Raw genomic sequence first — 16795 nt, forward strand, 5'->3', positions numbered from 1 at the left:
CCAGGCTTGAAGGAGTAACAACCGTATTTGAATCATTTACACCGATTGTAGCATTCAGTTGATTTTGTACTGAGCCCAAGTTCGGAGATTTCTTTGAGGGGACAGGATTAGGCGAAAGAGGTGAAACTTTTTTTGCAAACAGGGGGAACTGCTTGGCCAAAGACGGAAGAGGCGGGGGTAGCAAGGATAGCTGAGATGTCTCGAGAGAATGGGATAAATCCTCGTCTGTAGACATTCTCAAAGTGGAAAGAATATTGTATAGCATAAAGCCACACAACGGAGGTGTCACGAAGAGGTTTGTACCTCTCAAAGTCTGAAAGGAATCTCTGAATAAACTGGAGCGCAACCATTAATTGTACCCACATAAGATCCTTTTAGAATCCCTGGTCACATTTCTCAATATATTCCACCTTCAAACAGCAAATCTTGACAACTATACTTGCTACTCCTTACCTTTGGTCCACTCAGGCGGTCCTTGAATTCCTCCCATTTTCGCACGGACAGTAGTCCTCCCTTGTTCACTACACCTTCTCATCCTTGCAAAAAATACTCTTTCTAAACTTCATGATCACTTTCACACAGTGTGCCTTATCTATTTATTAGCTCACACAACTGCACCTGCAGAGGAGAGAAAAACAATGCATCCAAAGCAAACATTCATGCTGAAGGTTAAACCTTGTGAAATCCAAATGCTTATGCTCTTTGGTCAAATTAACATGGTATAAATCTCAATACACATTTTAAATGAATGATTATAGGTACATATACAGTAAAATATAGATGCAGAGTACTATTTAAAGGAATACATTTTCAGTTAAAAAATAAATGGAACCTATTATCCAAATGAATATGCAAATACATAAGAATTAACAATATTATCCAAGGCCCACAAATGCAGATACCCATAAAAACTGGAATTTGTTGTTACTGTAAGGAAAAACATTAATTATGCACACGTATATGTCAAAATTACACAGTAAATGCACTCTCTGTACTATTGTACATCTCATTACTAATGTTACATCACACGAGTACATGAGGCCATGTGATAAAAATGCATATTCATATGTGTGGTCTCATCATACATGAAAGAGTGGAACCAAAATTACGCTGCTCCACTAGAAAAATTGGTGGTTGGATAAAGGACCTCTACCCATTACTCCGCACTCAGCTGAACATCCAACTTACTCTCCCACCAGTTTTAAAAGGACAGTTTCACTGCACTTTTTGTTTAGTGAGTATTTTGTGGAGCTTTACGCCCACTTGTGCTGCGCCAGAGGGATTCTGAAGTAGATTCTTAAAGGCTGTGAGGCTTTGTGTTGCACCTACCCTATTTACTGGTTTCATCAACCAGTGGTGTAATTGCATGTAACATTAACTCTCCAGCTTTGGCAAATTAAAGTCCAGTCTGAACGGAAAGAAGTATTACATCAACCCTTCTCAAGCTGATTACCAATTAAAGCATGACAACTCTGCTGCTTCCAAAGCACTAAAAGCATTGCTCTCCAAACTGTGGATGAAATCTATTTCCTTAAACAAAGTCAACATCGAGTAGAAGATGCTCCCACCTTGTCTAATTTAGATACCGTCTCATACCTTTATTGTTGGTCCCTCTAAAGGCTGGCAACACATGGCACCTGCTAAAATGCCTGCTAAGGCCTATAAAAACACCATAGATAGTCTGTGGATCTCTGCAGTCACTTAATCAAGAAGTAAAGCTTTGTTGCCTTAAAGGATCACTCCAAGAGAGAAACCGGAACACAATCACCCAACCGCATTGTTTCCAGCTGACGTGCACTTTTTTCTCTCTTTACATTAGCGATTCTACCCTAGACAATTAACAATTATTGCTGCATCAGCGCATCAGTCTATTGAACATGCAAGGTCATTAACATTTCTGGCCATACTACCCTGCCAGTTTGGGGCTAAGCATATTCGTTGATATTTCATTTTATCCATCACACGTAGACATGATGTGTTTTGTATCAATATCACCTTTTCGAGTCATATTTTGTTTGAACTCTGAAATCAACAGAAAATCTGCCAATTCTTTCATCAGTGCCTTTAGTTGTGGCTCTAGGTCTGTAACCATCTACATCATATTCAGCAAATACCTTGACCTTAAATTCTTCTTGACCTATCGTAACTCAACTAATCACTATGTTGTCATAGATCCTCTAAGAGTGCTTTAACCCCTTCGCTGCGGCGGCTATTCCGCCGCAGCGCTAAGGGGGGGGGCGGTCACGCGGCGGTCCCGTGCTTGTGACGGAACCGCTCCGTCACGGCACGCGGGTGAGCTGTGCTTGTGACGGAACGGTTCCGTCACGAACCCGCCCGCCCATTATTTCGTCAGCGCAGGCACGGAATTCGCGCTGCGCAGGCACGGCGAGCGGGCCGTGACGGTACCGTTCCATCACAAGCACAGCTCACCCGTGGCTTGTGACGGAGCGGTTCCGTCACAAGCATGCAACGTGTTAATGGAGACCGCAAAGAGAAGCAGGGAGATGGGTCAACCCTCTCAGATGCTGAGCTGTGTATGACCTTCTCCGACAATGCCTGTTTACCACTTTTACACCAGTCACTCTTGGGGATAGGAACTGAATATTGGGCCAAATACATATGCTTTGACTCCAACCATGAGGAAAACCCTGCCACCTTGGCTGCATATTGTCTATGTCTCCAATAAGATCAGGACCTTTGCCCTTTCTCCTAATAATGTCTGTAATATGGAGATTTATTGGTGTTCTACCAGATCAAAATCTGCCCTATCGTTGTGAATCCAAGACAGCATAATCCTCTCCAACCAGATATCAAAGAACCGGGTGACGATTGTTGTGTATAATTTGAAGACTGATGCACAACTATATAAACAGCATTGTGATACCTCTTTGTTTGATTTAATAATGAGGGACATTGTGGCTTTCACCACTGAACGGATACTTTCTGATGTTGTGAAATCATTCAGCAGTTTCCTGTAAAGCAGCATTAGTTGATGGGTGAAGGTTTTTGAAAAGTCTATGTAATGCTGCTGTTTCTAGTATTTTAGGGCTGCAAATAGCTAGGAGAACCTCCTCCTTAGCCATGGGCTTTGCTATCGGTTCTGAGTTCTTCAGAGCCGGTTTGCAGATGGTTAAAAGGGAAGGTATACCCTCTTGCCCAGGTCATTTGTGGGATATTTTGAGGAAAGATTAATACAAGGTTTGAAAATGTTGCAGCTTAGCCTGCTACTAAGTATGATAGAGAGCCTCCTTGTATTTAACTTTCACCACAACGCATTGGGCAATGCATTTGCTAGTGAGCCATCTCCTTGCTATTGTTAACATAAACAATTGGGACTTTAATGTATGTCCAGTTTCAACCTATTCAGGTTTCTCATTGTAACTAGATTTAAGGAAACTAGATATATGTTGTACTGTAAAAGCTGGCAAAAATATTACCATTTTAGTAAATCAGAGCTGCAACTCTGAGTGCTTAATTGAATTGTCTTTAAATTGATTTTACTACTTTCTCAATCAACCCAAAGCAACGTAGCAGTTACGGTCTCATTTCTTCAGCGTTGAACTCAAAACTACACAGTAATGCATTTAAACGCAAGTAACAATATAGGGCAGTCCACTTTAACTTTAAACTATATAGTTAACGTTATTAATACCCATCTACCTATATTTATATCTGGTACTTCTGTAACTTTCTCTAGAATCCATTGTATTAGATCTGAAATAACCTTAAAAATAATGATTTCAAGTTCGTATATATGCCGATGTTAACCAATTTAAATGGGTTCCTCCTGTGAAGTCAGTTTTAAATCAAATGTCAGCAATATCTAGCACTTCACACATACCTGTATTCAATCTATAGCCATCAGCCGCGGCCCATGCAGATAAGAGCGGTGGGCCGGGTTTGGCGGGTTTCGACAGACGACGCAGAGGGAACATTAATTATCTATTTAATTTTCCCATGTTGTCAATTCTCAAAATCCCCCTCAACCGGCCCCACCGCCCCACCTCTCTTACCTGCACTGGCCGCGGCTGATACCCAGATATTTTACTGAATTTACTTTTAGTATGGAAGAAAGCTGAAACTAATTCATATGGGATAGTTGCAAGAAAAACAAAGGTCTTTGAAATCAATATGTCCTGATATTCTCTTTCTTAGAAACTAATAACTGAAATATGAGGTTGTTGTCTTTCGCCCTCTGCTTAACCCCTTTCTTGCGGCCTCGATTTTCCCGCAGTGCGGCACTTCCGCAAAATGGGCAGGGCCACGTTGGCCATCGGCCGACGGCAGCACTGGGGAGGTAGTGCTGCCGTCGGCCAATGGCCGGTGGGCAGCAAGGAAGGGGCTAAGGATTACACATGCATTGCACCTCCATAAAATTAAAGGTCCACATTTATCAAACTTTCAAGAAATGTATCACAGCAAGCCACCTTGCTGTGCTGTGTGAAAGGGCAGGAATGTTCAGTATGTAGCATTATAAGGTGCATTCCTGTCCTTTACTATGGCAGGTGCACTTTTGGCTCCGTAGCGCGAACGGAGTGCAAGGGTGCCTGCGTTGTAGGTAGGATTGTTTTTGTGCAGGAAGGGACATCCTGCAGATCAACAATTCTCAGAGGCATCTTCCTCTTTCTAAGTGTGCTGCAGAATACAGCACACTTAGAAAGAGAAAACAGTGAGAAGAAATAGAGACATTTCTTCTCGTTGTGCCTCGTCTGGGAAGGTGTAGCATTTTGACGCATTCCCAGGTTTACCAGTGTTGGTAAATCTGGGAATGCTCCAAAATACATGGTTGGATGTATGGGGACATTCATGCCCCGCCCATGGAACGCCTCCCTGGGGCAGAGTAACGAAAGGCAGCGAATTGCGCAGCCTTGTGTTACTCCAGATTTTTCAAGCTACTCAGGCCCACCCAAGCTGGCCTTTCTTGGCTTGATAAATCTCACTTTGGTTTTGTGTCTCCCTTGCGTCTCTTTTGAAACATATGTGGGACACAAAACCATTGAGAAATATAGCATCAGATTCCGAAAATACATTGTTCATTTGAGCAGAAGACTATTACAACTTGTCCTAATGTGATAAATGACTCCGTGATCACCACATATTTTGTAATTAAAAAAAGTAAAGTTCATGCCATTCTGTTGTGTGTTTATTTGACATCAAATGGTAAAACTAGAGAAAACTCATACTGTTTTCTGTGAGGTGAAATATATAAATTACTACTATTACACTGCCACTGCTTTGGCTGCTGTAAATGACATGAATGTGCCATTTTGATGGGCGTGTTTTGGGCATCCCTTCCAAATACCGAACCTGAACGGGATGGATTATTGTTTTACGACTTCTTATTGCAAAACATTCATACTTTACCAACTCCTTGAAGGAGGTGCTAACCCATTCACAAATTGGAAGGGGTCCCAATGGGACCCTATCCCCTTTGAGGAAAAAATATTTTTAAGAGCTGAAAGTGGTCCCATGGACCACTACCTGCTCTTAAAAAATGAATCTTCAAAGCTTAATTTTCAGTTTTTTTAAACACATCGCTTTAAAGAAAAAAAAGATTGCTCTTATTAAAAAGAAATCACAGACAAGATGGTCTGCTGACCCCAGCAGGCACAATCCCTGTGGTGGCTGTAACTCATAATGGTTAGGCAAACTGCGATTTACCTTATTAATATTCATGAGGAAGGTCAATTTGTGACCCACTATTAATCGCTATTTAAAAGATGGAAGTTTTCTTAAATTAGGAAATGTGATTTCCTAATTGCTATTCAGTAAGAATTGCAATTAGGAATTCACAATTCTACTTTTTTGTACTTGTGGCCCTTTGTTTGTGCTGAAGGTTCCTGGAAATATAATGCACTTAAATGGTGGTGCAGACAAATATGTTTGTACTCAAATTTACAAAAATGGGAAACTTTGCAATTGATCATGAATACTGTAGTTCGGAACCTCACTCAATCTTACAGCTAGGGATAGCATCCCTTGTCCTTGTTGCCTTTGTTTTCTAAAACATGTTTCAACAGGTCATCAACTGACAAACCCATCCCAGAGGAACTCTTTTGATTTGATCACTATATTTTTGCATACACACACTGACTAATTTGATAGTTTATCTTCAGTGCAAATGTTCAAAATATTGTCTTCTAACATCCAGTGCCACCCTTAACTATTCTGCTCGTCTTCTCATCAATTTTTGCAATGGTTGCCCATCCGTTTCCCATCTTGCTGCCAAACCCTGGAGTTCCCTCCCTCTACACCTACCAGCCTTCCAAAAACCGCTTGAAAGTTTTCTATTCTAGTCATTTCTTCTTTGCCACCTTCCAGATCTACTCACTTCCAGATGCTCCACGGGAACCAGGATTCACTTTTTGGTGACAGTGCTTTTTATAAATTCTTAGATTAGAACAACATTGATTTTAACAAATTAAATTTGCATTTTGGGTGAGCGTTATGCCACATCAGAAATGATGCTAAATCACATGCTTGCGCAGAGTCCCAGCATGCTAACAGGGAAAGACTGTTAGCATGCCGGGACTCTGCGCGTTGTTGACTGAGCCCATACCGCCACTTAAGAGGTGAACTAAGCATCCTCTGGGCCCCTTCGTATCGCTGAAGACCGACTAGGTTGTAAGACCTCATGACCGTGCAGGAACCGAACTTGGCACTTTTTGAAACTTATCTCTTCAGCATATTGGGAATAATTATCTATCAAGGGGCAAGAAGAAAATACGCACCTTCTCTCAATTTATTTACTCCTCGCTTAATTGAATTGAATCTGGGGCAAGTATATATGCATGGCCCATACTTGATGATGCTCCCCCGCGATTTTTGATACACCTACCATTTCTCTGATTGAACTCATACAGCAAAGTTCACGCCCTGACGAAGTTCCACCATAGCAACGAAACGCGTTGGCTGTTTGTTTTATCTGGTATAATTACCACAATAATGAAGATAACTATTTGGACTTAAAGCATCGTCTCTGAGATATTCTAATGAATGCACCTTCCGTCATTTGTTAACAGTATTTTTGATCTGGAATTGTGCCTTGGGACGACAGGCACTGGAAGTGTGCAGCACTGCAATAATATTTGTTACACTCCTGCCTTGGTTGTGCTAAACCTTGGTCCTTTTCGTTTTTTCTTGAATATTACTTTAATATTTGATCGCGCAGTGTAACCTCGATGAATCCTCTAGGTATTTTACATTATAAATGAAAATGTATTTGTTTCCAAGACTTTAATCTCGTGTTTAGCATTTATCGAGGAATGTAGATGCTACTAACAATGATAAATAGCAATTGCCAAATATTGCAATTTCTCCACTTCAGGCTCACTTAATTTTGCCTTTTCAGATGAGTTTAATGGCTTCATTGTTTTATTACACTTTGTTGATGGTATGAATGACTCTATGGCCTTAGGGTATACCATATTAAAGAGTAAAGTAGCAGATACATATTATCAGTTAGAATCTCTTGAATTACAGATGCACAAAAGCTTTATCTTTGAAAATATGCTCGAGCATCCATATCAAATTGTTCTTATATATATTTGAGTTTTTTTCCATCTCACTTCACTGCTTGAATGCACATTAGCAGAGCCCGCGATTTGAAATTTGAAATATACAATTAATAAATGCATTTTTCACCTGTTAGAAAGTCCAACGTTTAGGGGAAGATGAGAATAAAAACTACAACAGAGAAAATAATACTGCTGCACATTATGAATGAAGATGTGAAGCAATTTCCCACCAGGTTAGCTATGGAAATTGGCAACGTGTCTGCGTTTCAGGCTGAGGGAACGAAGGTTTCTATTTGAAATATTGAATTCGCCCCGTTATTTGTTCAAAGTGAGGCACTGCGGTAGATGTAAGGAGATTGCATTTAGAGTTTCTCAAACACACAAAAGGTGATTAGGCGCAAAAAGTCTATTTGCAATTGTTAGGGGTACCACTCCAACCCATCGTTATGTTGCCCACCATTCTACCTCACTGTGGACCCAGCCATATGCAAATTAGTCTTGACCCTGCCCCAGTAGGAACCATCCAGCCCGATTTGACAGCCTTGGACCGCCCTGAACCGGAATACAAGCAACCAAAGAGAGGTTTCGCCCTTATTGAGGCTCATCAGTCAGATGCAATTTTCTTCCAGTGACGCAGTGGCCACGGGACCCATGTCTGGGAATCCGCTTCATTCCTTCCATCACATTTTGTATGTTTGCTGCATTTAGAGTATTCACTAGGCCTTGGTGGTAAACTCCACTCCGCAGGGGGAGTTCACAGAGTTTTTTGCCACTCTGCTTGGAGCGTAGAGTTTGTCAAAAACTCTGCTACTACCTCGTTGTAGAGTTTACCAGCGCGTCGTCCACACAAAAATACGGGCAGAACAAAGAGTGTGTGCATTGTTTATTGTTTAACCATACAACCTCCTTCATTAGACGTGAATGTGAGCCTGTTTAGACACTAGCGGCTCCTCGAGGGAGTGCTGTGGGGCGGGCGGGGGAGGGGCAGGGTGGGTGTAGTAAACGCTGGCATACAACCAAAGGAAGTTAAGTAAAAAAAAAAAAACGAATTATATAGCGTGCGCTGCATCGCCATTTGGCATTGCAGCGCGTGCAATGTAATTCGTTTTATTTATTTACTTAACTCCCTTCGGTCCTATGCCGGAGTTTACTACCCCCCACCCTGCCCCTCCCCCGCCCACCCCACCGCCCGCAGCACTCCCTCGAGGAGCTGCTACTGTCTACAGTCTTTAGACACTTAGAGGCAGATTTATAAGGCCGTTGCGCCTCTTTGCGCCGCAATTGCGTCACTTTATTTGACGCAACTGCAGCGCAAACAATGCACCCTATTTACAACGTGACGCATCTAGGAGATGCGTCACGTTGTAAAGCACTGCGCCATAAGGAGGCGTCCCTGCGCAGGAGGGGGCGTTCCTGCGCAGGAACGCCTCCTGAAAGAGGCTGAGTGAAATCTATGAGATCTCACTCAGTCACTTTCAGGGCAATGCTGCGTCAAAACCCTGCGCCTGCTTGAAGCAGGCGTAGGTCTTGACGCAGCATTGTGCAGATGGTGTACCCCCGAGCCTTGCTGGAGCTGCGTCGCGCTTGCGACGCAACTCCAGCAATGCGCCACATTTCCGGCACAGATGCGTCACGCATCTGTGCCGTTTTTGCACCATGGTGCGCCGCATTATAAATGCGAAACAGAAAAACAGTGGCTAGCCAGAGTACTTTGATTTCGAATTAGAACCCACACAGCCCATGAGTGCTGCGTGACCAGGCCATTTGTTTAGCAAAACATTTATTTTGGTTCAAAATCAAGTTTCAAAGATCATAAAAACATGACATCAAAAGAGAAAACACTGTCAAAAACAGTCAAGTCAAAGGCAAAAACAAACAATTGTGTGCACCATGAATACACAATATACAGACATGAATACTAAATATTCAGACATTTACATGACACCAAAGTGCAACTTAGAATACAATACATACAATCCAAATCAATTGTAATTAGAAAACATAAAGCATGAAAGGAAAAAACAAGACCAGTCCTTTAACTAAAATACCAGTGGACAGGCGGATTTAGGGGTGGAAAACAACTGCCTGCCTGTCTCACAGAACCTGTGACTAAATGTTCAGTATGGTTGCACGAAAGGGCACACACCAGTGGGATAAGTTGATCCCTAGCTGCACCCTCTTTTCTTGTCACAGGCTGGGGGTCAACGCGTTTCGAACCAAAATAATTCAAGGTTCTCCTCAGGACAGGGACTGGGCATGATCTCCACTGCACCTCGTGCACAATAAATTGCAGGGTTGGAGAAAAACTGTAAAGCAGGACAGGTAATCTGGATGGAGTTGTAAGGGTGTCAAAACACAGGGCGCCCGCCCAGCGGTGCGCTGTTGGGAAGTAACAAAGTTCACATTCTTTGTATGGGCTGCACGCCGATTGCCAAAGTGAACGGCTATGTGGAGACGGAGTCGGGGATTCGTTGTCAAGTGGGGCGGGAATTAATCTACCACACGAAGCCGATGCGCAATCAGGATTGAATCCGGGCGGCAGCCGAAGGCGTTCAAAGAGTCCTTCATTATAAATGCGGCGCACCATGGGTGGCGGAGCTGTGGCGCACTGTGGTGCACGTTAACTGGCGCATCCCTGGGGATGCGCCAGTTAACATAAATCTGCCCCTTATTATGCATCATGCAGTGAACAAATATGGAATGCAGAGCTTGTTAGTAAGCCCAGGTAATATACCTGTCATTAATAACAAGGGAGAGGGAAGCGGCATGATTCCAGCTGTGGACCCCTTCTGCTCTAATGGATATTTTCTGCCTCTCCTTCACCCACTGCCTGAAGCCCCCTCGCTGAGTTACATCACTGTGTACCCAGTGAACACTTGAGAATACCACAGTGAATCCTGCCAAGGCTACCTGCTGCTCCGGCACGCTAGCATGTGTTTAATGTCAAGCACTTTAGGATTTGCAGCCAGAATCGGATTAATTCACTTCTTTTTCAGCAGAAACTTGATCTTAGCTTGCCTTAATTACCATATCACTATCATTTCTACCTGCTGTCGCATATGTTTAAATTGTAATGTTATGCAAAAGTTGTATGACTTTACAACCTCAGTTAGGCATGTCATTCTCCTAAATGCAATGCTCAATGGGGACCTTCTTTTCAGACGCTTTAGATCTGTTAATGAAGTTGTCTTTATTTTTGGAAAAGGAAGCGGCAACTGTGCCTGCTGCAGAAAAGAGTTCATTTTTATTAAGTGGGAGTCAGGAAACACACTAGTCCTTCTGTGGAGCGAGCTGTGCTAGACTATGTTTCTAGGGGCATATTACCAAGCAATAGCGATAATTATCGCTATTGCTTGGTTAGAGACAAAAATTTATCGCCGACCTGCGGCGATTTTTATCGCAGATAAACCTTGGTATTACCAATGTTTATCGCAAATGCGATAAAAATCGGCTGCAATGCATGAATATCACTGAAAAGTCAGCGATATGCCTGCATTACCGAGCTAATGCTCTTAGCCATGTTATCCACCTCCCATTGGATAACATGGCTAAGAACTGCTCAGGGCAGGTGTTAGCTTTTGGAGATAGCGATGTTAGCGACTGTTTCCAGTCGCTAACATCTTGGCACGCCCACTTTGCATGTCATTAGTGATAAATATCATTGACATGCAAAGCGGGGCCCAAGATGGTCGCTATCTCCTACTAGCTGTTGATACTTTTATCTCCGTTTTCTTGGCTTTTAAAGCCAAAAACGCGGAGATAAAGCCCCTTGATAATATGCCCCTTGTCTTTTATTGGAGGCGGTGGGCAGGTGCACCATTAATGTGACAGGGGTGGAGATGTGGAGAATGCTACACAACGCGATCCCCAGTTGAATGGATGAATGAGCTGCAACAAGGGGAATATTTTGAAATAGCACAGCGCCTCACAATGTTATCCAGCAAACAGCTGTGTCATAGCTGGGGCTGAAGCGTGAATCTGTCACCTGATGGTGGCCTGTCCTCCTCCCTACTACTCTACTAACTGGTGGTGGTCTTCTGTGGCATGGCAGGTGGACGTGGCAGCAGGCTAGGGTGCGATGAGAAAGAGGTGACCCTGCTCCTGTGGAAGGTGGTGGACCTGGACAACAGAAAGGTAGGTCCCTGCTGCTTTCATTGCTTGCCCCGATTATAAAGAAACCGTGAGGTGTGAAGAAGTTGAGCGGCAATAGTGTTGGGGGAGGGAGACGACATAATACTGCACAAATTATTTTGCATTACCCTCAAACGAACAAAAATAGAAGGAAGCAAAGATTCAGCAAATCCTTCACACAGTCCAATAAATTCCACTTGAACAGCTCCGAAGCAATGAACGCAGTAGACTTGCTGGGGTAGTGTCATAACAACGAGTTGACGATTGTGATAGAAGGGGCATAGCTTGCCCCCTGGTGTCTTTTTTCCATTTAGCTGTAGGGCCTGTTTTGTGTCCAGAAGTACTATCCACACCAGCAAACTGCCGAGGGTCAATAAGTGGGCCCTGACTGGTGGCAATAACGCAGTTGTATCCCACTAGACAGTCACTGATGCAGTGACACAGACAGCCAGGGCATCTGCCTCAGGAAGTGAAATTATCACAGACAGGCAGCAGTTGTAACTGATAGGTGGCGCTCAACTTGCTTGAATTCCTTATTAATTGCACCCACCACACGTTTGATGTACCCGCATAAAGAGGAATTAGATGCCCAGACTTCACACTGGCATGGCCACGGTGTGTCCGGTGCTGCGGGGCCTAGAGTGTGTTCATAAGTGTGATGTGATTAATGGCCCTTCTTCCTGGGCCAAGCTGGAATGCACATAGGCTGCTGGGGTAGATAGTCCCTGGGCCGGCGCTAGGCATGGGCAGTGTGGGCAGCTGCTCAGGGCCTCACGCTCAGCTGAAAGACGCTTCACTGTGAAATGCAACACTTTCACAGATTGCCCACCTGCTCCTCCAGGGCCCCCTCCCCACACAATCACTATCCACCTGCGAGAGTCTCGAGTCTACCTTGCTGGTCAGGGCGTGTTGGCATTCCTGGGTTTGCAGGGGTGCAGGGAAGGGACACACAGAGTTGGAAAGGCATGGCAGCAAGACCAGCAATTATGGCTCACAGTGTCAGGGCTGGGGCAGCATCTCTGTTAAGTACCGACCAATCCCTCTCTGCATTTTGGTACTAGATGACAGACGCCCCCTTTGTTTCCAGGACCAGCGGGACACAAGTAAGGGGAGGTGGGTGAGGGGAGGATGGAGTAGCCAGATCAACTGGCTTTTGTTAACTTATACATCGAAGGCCCAGGGCAGGGGGGGCCCTTTCCCTGGGCCTCTAAGCACTATAGCAAGTTGCAAGGTCCAGGTGTGAGGGCCCCTTCCCGTTGCATCGAAGGCTCAGGGGAGGGGGCCCCCTTTCCCTGGGCCTCTAAGCACTACAGCAAGCTGCAAGGTCCAGGTGTGGTGGCCCCTTCTCTGGGCCTTGTAGGCAGTAGTCCCTATTTCCTTTCCTTTATTTGTTCCCTTGTGAAATGAATCCAAAAAATAAAAACAGTTTTGCTGGAAAGGTCGTCATTTTTCTGACATTTTTCTCTTCCAAAGTGCAGCCTTGGGATGGCGAGAAATAAAAGGTTTAAAATGTGAAAAATAACTAAAGCAAGACAGAGTGGGTTGAAAAGTGGCCAGATTGATTTTATTCACACCCAAAACACATTAGTGCCACTTTACAGAGTTTGCCAGTGTAGCACTACTTTTGTTTTCTTGTCTTTCTGTGAACAGCATTGTTTTTCCCGGGTGGGGAAGTGCACCATGCCTGGATGTACTGTAATACCTGCTTGATGGGCGGAATGGAAAACAAAATGCATACTGCAGCTCTGTATTCAAGAATGTGGTCTTTTTAAACCATATTGCTTAATTTTGTAAGGATATAAGCAATGGACATTGAAACTGGTCCCTTCGGCCCTGTAGTCATGGCCTTATCTTTTCAAGTAAAAGCACTCACCGATTTCTGAATATTAAGTGCAAAAGCGTTAAGGTAACCATGTTGTTCCTGCTCACATTTTACATGCTTGTACTATAATCTTACATGCCCGTGAGTGTTTGCTGTTTCCAGAATGCTGTCACTTTTTCTTTAGGGAACATATTGCTCATCTAGTGCCTAATTTGAATTGAGTTGCATCCAGGTGTTTATAGTGGGCACAATTATATCATAGTTGAAAGCAGTGGGAGTTTCTCTCGATGGGGCAGTATGGTGTTCACTGGGGGAGAGGATGTAGCACTTTGGTCAGAGCTTCCGAAATTGGAAACAGGGAACCAGGTTTAGCCTTCATGACCAGTCCACCAGACCACTCTCCTGAGAGAGCACATGTCCATGCTTGACCTTAGAAGGCCCGAAAGACCTTAGAATCATGGTGTCTGAGCACCAGCAGGTGGACCATAGCTGTGGCAAGTGTGGGTTAACCTTGAAGGCCTGTACACGCCAACCCCTATTGTGGGTTAACCTTGAAGGCCTGTACACGCCAACCCCTCGATTCTTTTGGGCAGGCCTACGAAGCAGGACACCCTAGAGCAACAGTGACTCTGTCATTGAGGTCACAGGACCCTTGAGCATGAAGGCTCTAGGGCGGTGCGACCAATGAGATAGCATTGAGCGCTGACTTCGAGTGGGGGTGTCATGTTTGCGAGTATATTATGTTTCTAAAAGCACTTGCTGCATCCTTCCTGGCCTCCAGCAATTTTTGGCAACAATACAAATGTCATGATGACTCCAGTGAATAATGTTCTTCCTAGAGAGACCTGTAGTTTTGTCAAGTGGAAGTTTTGACTTGACTGGGGGCACCACCACTTACCGGCCGTGAGGGAAATGGCGTGAGCTCTCCTCAGCCCCGGAAACGGCCCGTGACTTTCCAGCATCACCGCCGTGAGGGGAACAGCCATCAAGAAGGAAAGGACTACATTTCCCAGCACCCCGGGCAGCCCTGAGAGGTGACGCCAACGTCTGCCCGGGATTTCCCTCATTAGTGCTCCCACCCCACGCAACGCGGGACGCGCGCGGGCAGCGCCCGGGTGAAGTCCGTGCCAAGGGCAGGCCTGTCTCTGCCCGTCATTGACAGGAAGAGATAGGGCAGGGCCCTCCCTTTTTAGTTCATTCAGCACTTCTGGGACTCCCTTACAGGTACTGTTTTTTATATTGACGTTAAATTACCTACCAGTAGCTGCCAGAGACATTGTGTGGACCACTGCTACCAGGGGACACCGGCCCGCACAATTGGCCCACAGACTTTGGTTTACAGTTTGGATTTTGCACTGCATGTCGCACCTTAAAGTCCCCTCCTTTGTTCAAACCTTTTAATTTTTCTGTTGTTGTTTTCAAAAAAGGAACTTGACATTTGCATTTTGCATAGAGAGCATTTAGGCTTTCTGACAGGGACATCTATACTACTACTATACTAATGCAAAAAACACTAATTAGTAGTGGTTAGACATATCTTGTGGACCAATGCCAGCTGGGGACAATTTTAATAGTATTCACTCCTTCTGACCTGTATTACTTTGCCCACTGCACGTTAAATTGGATCACAGTTTCTGGCTCTTAGCTTGGTCATTGCACTGCACACAGCACTTTAGAGCCCCCTTCTCCGCTTAAACCTCTTCTCTGCTGTTTACGCCCATTTTTTTTAACTTTTTTCGTTAGCATTTTGCACAGAGAGACTACGATTAGGCCCTGTTTTTTGTGTTATTAGTGACATTCGAATACCGCAACTAAAAGGAATACAACATGGCATGGAGACGAGTTAAACCACTTACAGAAAATGCATGTAACACCATAGATACCTATTTAGTAAAAGCAGTAAGCGCCATCGCTGAAGAAATCGATCGCACTGAAAGGCGCATTTCTATGGGGTCAAGTACTAAGTCAGGCGATCAGATTAACCTGAGTATAGATCTTAGCCCCCCCAATGAAGACACCCCTGACATAGGATTAATGGAGGACTCCATTACCATTGATACTATTGATTCTCGCATTTCCACCACTCCCAGGTTATCGGCAGTGGATATCTCCCTATATATCCCACCGACTCCCACAAATAGAACCAATGCCGTAAAAAAGAAAACACAAGGGCATGGAAACCAGTTAGCAAAAAAGGACAAAAAAATTGCTGTAAAGGGTAACACAGTCATAACGAGATCTAAAAAAAAAACCCCACCTGATCATACTACATTAGATCTGGAAGCCATATACGACTAGCTCACTGAATTGATTAGGCCCCTCCATGAAAAAGTCGATAACTTAGCCAGGGCGGTGCTAAAATTAAGTGGCAATATGGAAAAAATAACCATAGAAGCACAGAGAGACAAACTAAGAAGGCAAGAAAATAGGGGCAAAATAGGGCGGACAACATTAGAGAAACTGGAAGTCTCCAAACAGCCTCAAAAGTGAGTATGCCAACTACAGAGAGACTGCAAAAAGAAATCACAGAAATTAGGGATACATCTAAAGCCAACCCCATCCCTAGTAGAAAAACATCAACTCTTGCCGTCATCCTAGACAAGAATATAAAAGAAAAGACAGCACCCACAGGGGTGCCTAAGACACTCCACCCAGATTCCCTACCCTTAACCACAAACAAGGTTCCGGCATTTATCAACCTGCCACCTGAATGCGGTGCCTACGTGGCGTTCCTTGTAAATGTACCAAAACTAAGGGTTGACCAACCAGAAACACACAAAATACTTAAAAACAAAATCCTGTACTGGCTGTCTAAAAATTGTGGCTTCCCCATGGAAGGGGCACATCAGATATTATTAACCCAAAGGGTAGGATGGGTGGGTCCCCTTAAGAAGAGCTTCGACAGGGACTGTGTAATTATACATTTTAGATCCACAGGTTGGCCACGGAACACACTTGCAAACGTTCCCCCCTCGTCCTAATGGGAGTGCAATACAACTCTTCTTCCCCTGGGGTATTTACACCTGATGACCAACTCAATTACTATTACAAAGAGTTTTTACTTCTAAGACCACGGCCTGATCCCATTACATCAAATTACAATGGACCCCAGACTCTTGACCTATACCATCAGGGTAGAAATCAACAGGCATGACATATTCCAAACGGGGGTATACTGCTATTCAATCAATATGAAGTCCTATCCGGTATGGAAGGTCTGGATTGACAAGAGAAGAGTAGGAGGGAGGAAAAACTATTTAAAATAAAAAGCCCATCACAAGTAGAATTAAATGGACATCAGAGTACAGGAAACCACAACGAGGAA

The 16795-nt window shown here is 44.1% G+C and overlaps 1 protein-coding gene across 1 annotated transcript in view; it reads left to right on the top strand.

Moving 5' to 3' along the window:
* The first annotated feature begins 3081 nt into the window (after positions 1–3081).
* LOC147685162 (uncharacterized) overlaps positions 3082–16795 on the top strand; it is a 164809-nt gene continuing 151095 nt past the window's right edge. The window contains exon 1 of the mRNA XM_086939765.1: positions 3082–3142. Coding sequence (XP_086795891.1) covers positions 3082–3142 — 61 coding nt within the window. The remainder of the gene's footprint in view (positions 3143–16795) is intronic.

This window comes from Lissotriton vulgaris, chromosome 10 (genome assembly GCF_964263255.1).
Source record: "Lissotriton vulgaris chromosome 10, aLisVul1.2, whole genome shotgun sequence".
Classification (NCBI taxonomy): Eukaryota; Metazoa; Chordata; class Amphibia; order Caudata; family Salamandridae; genus Lissotriton; species Lissotriton vulgaris.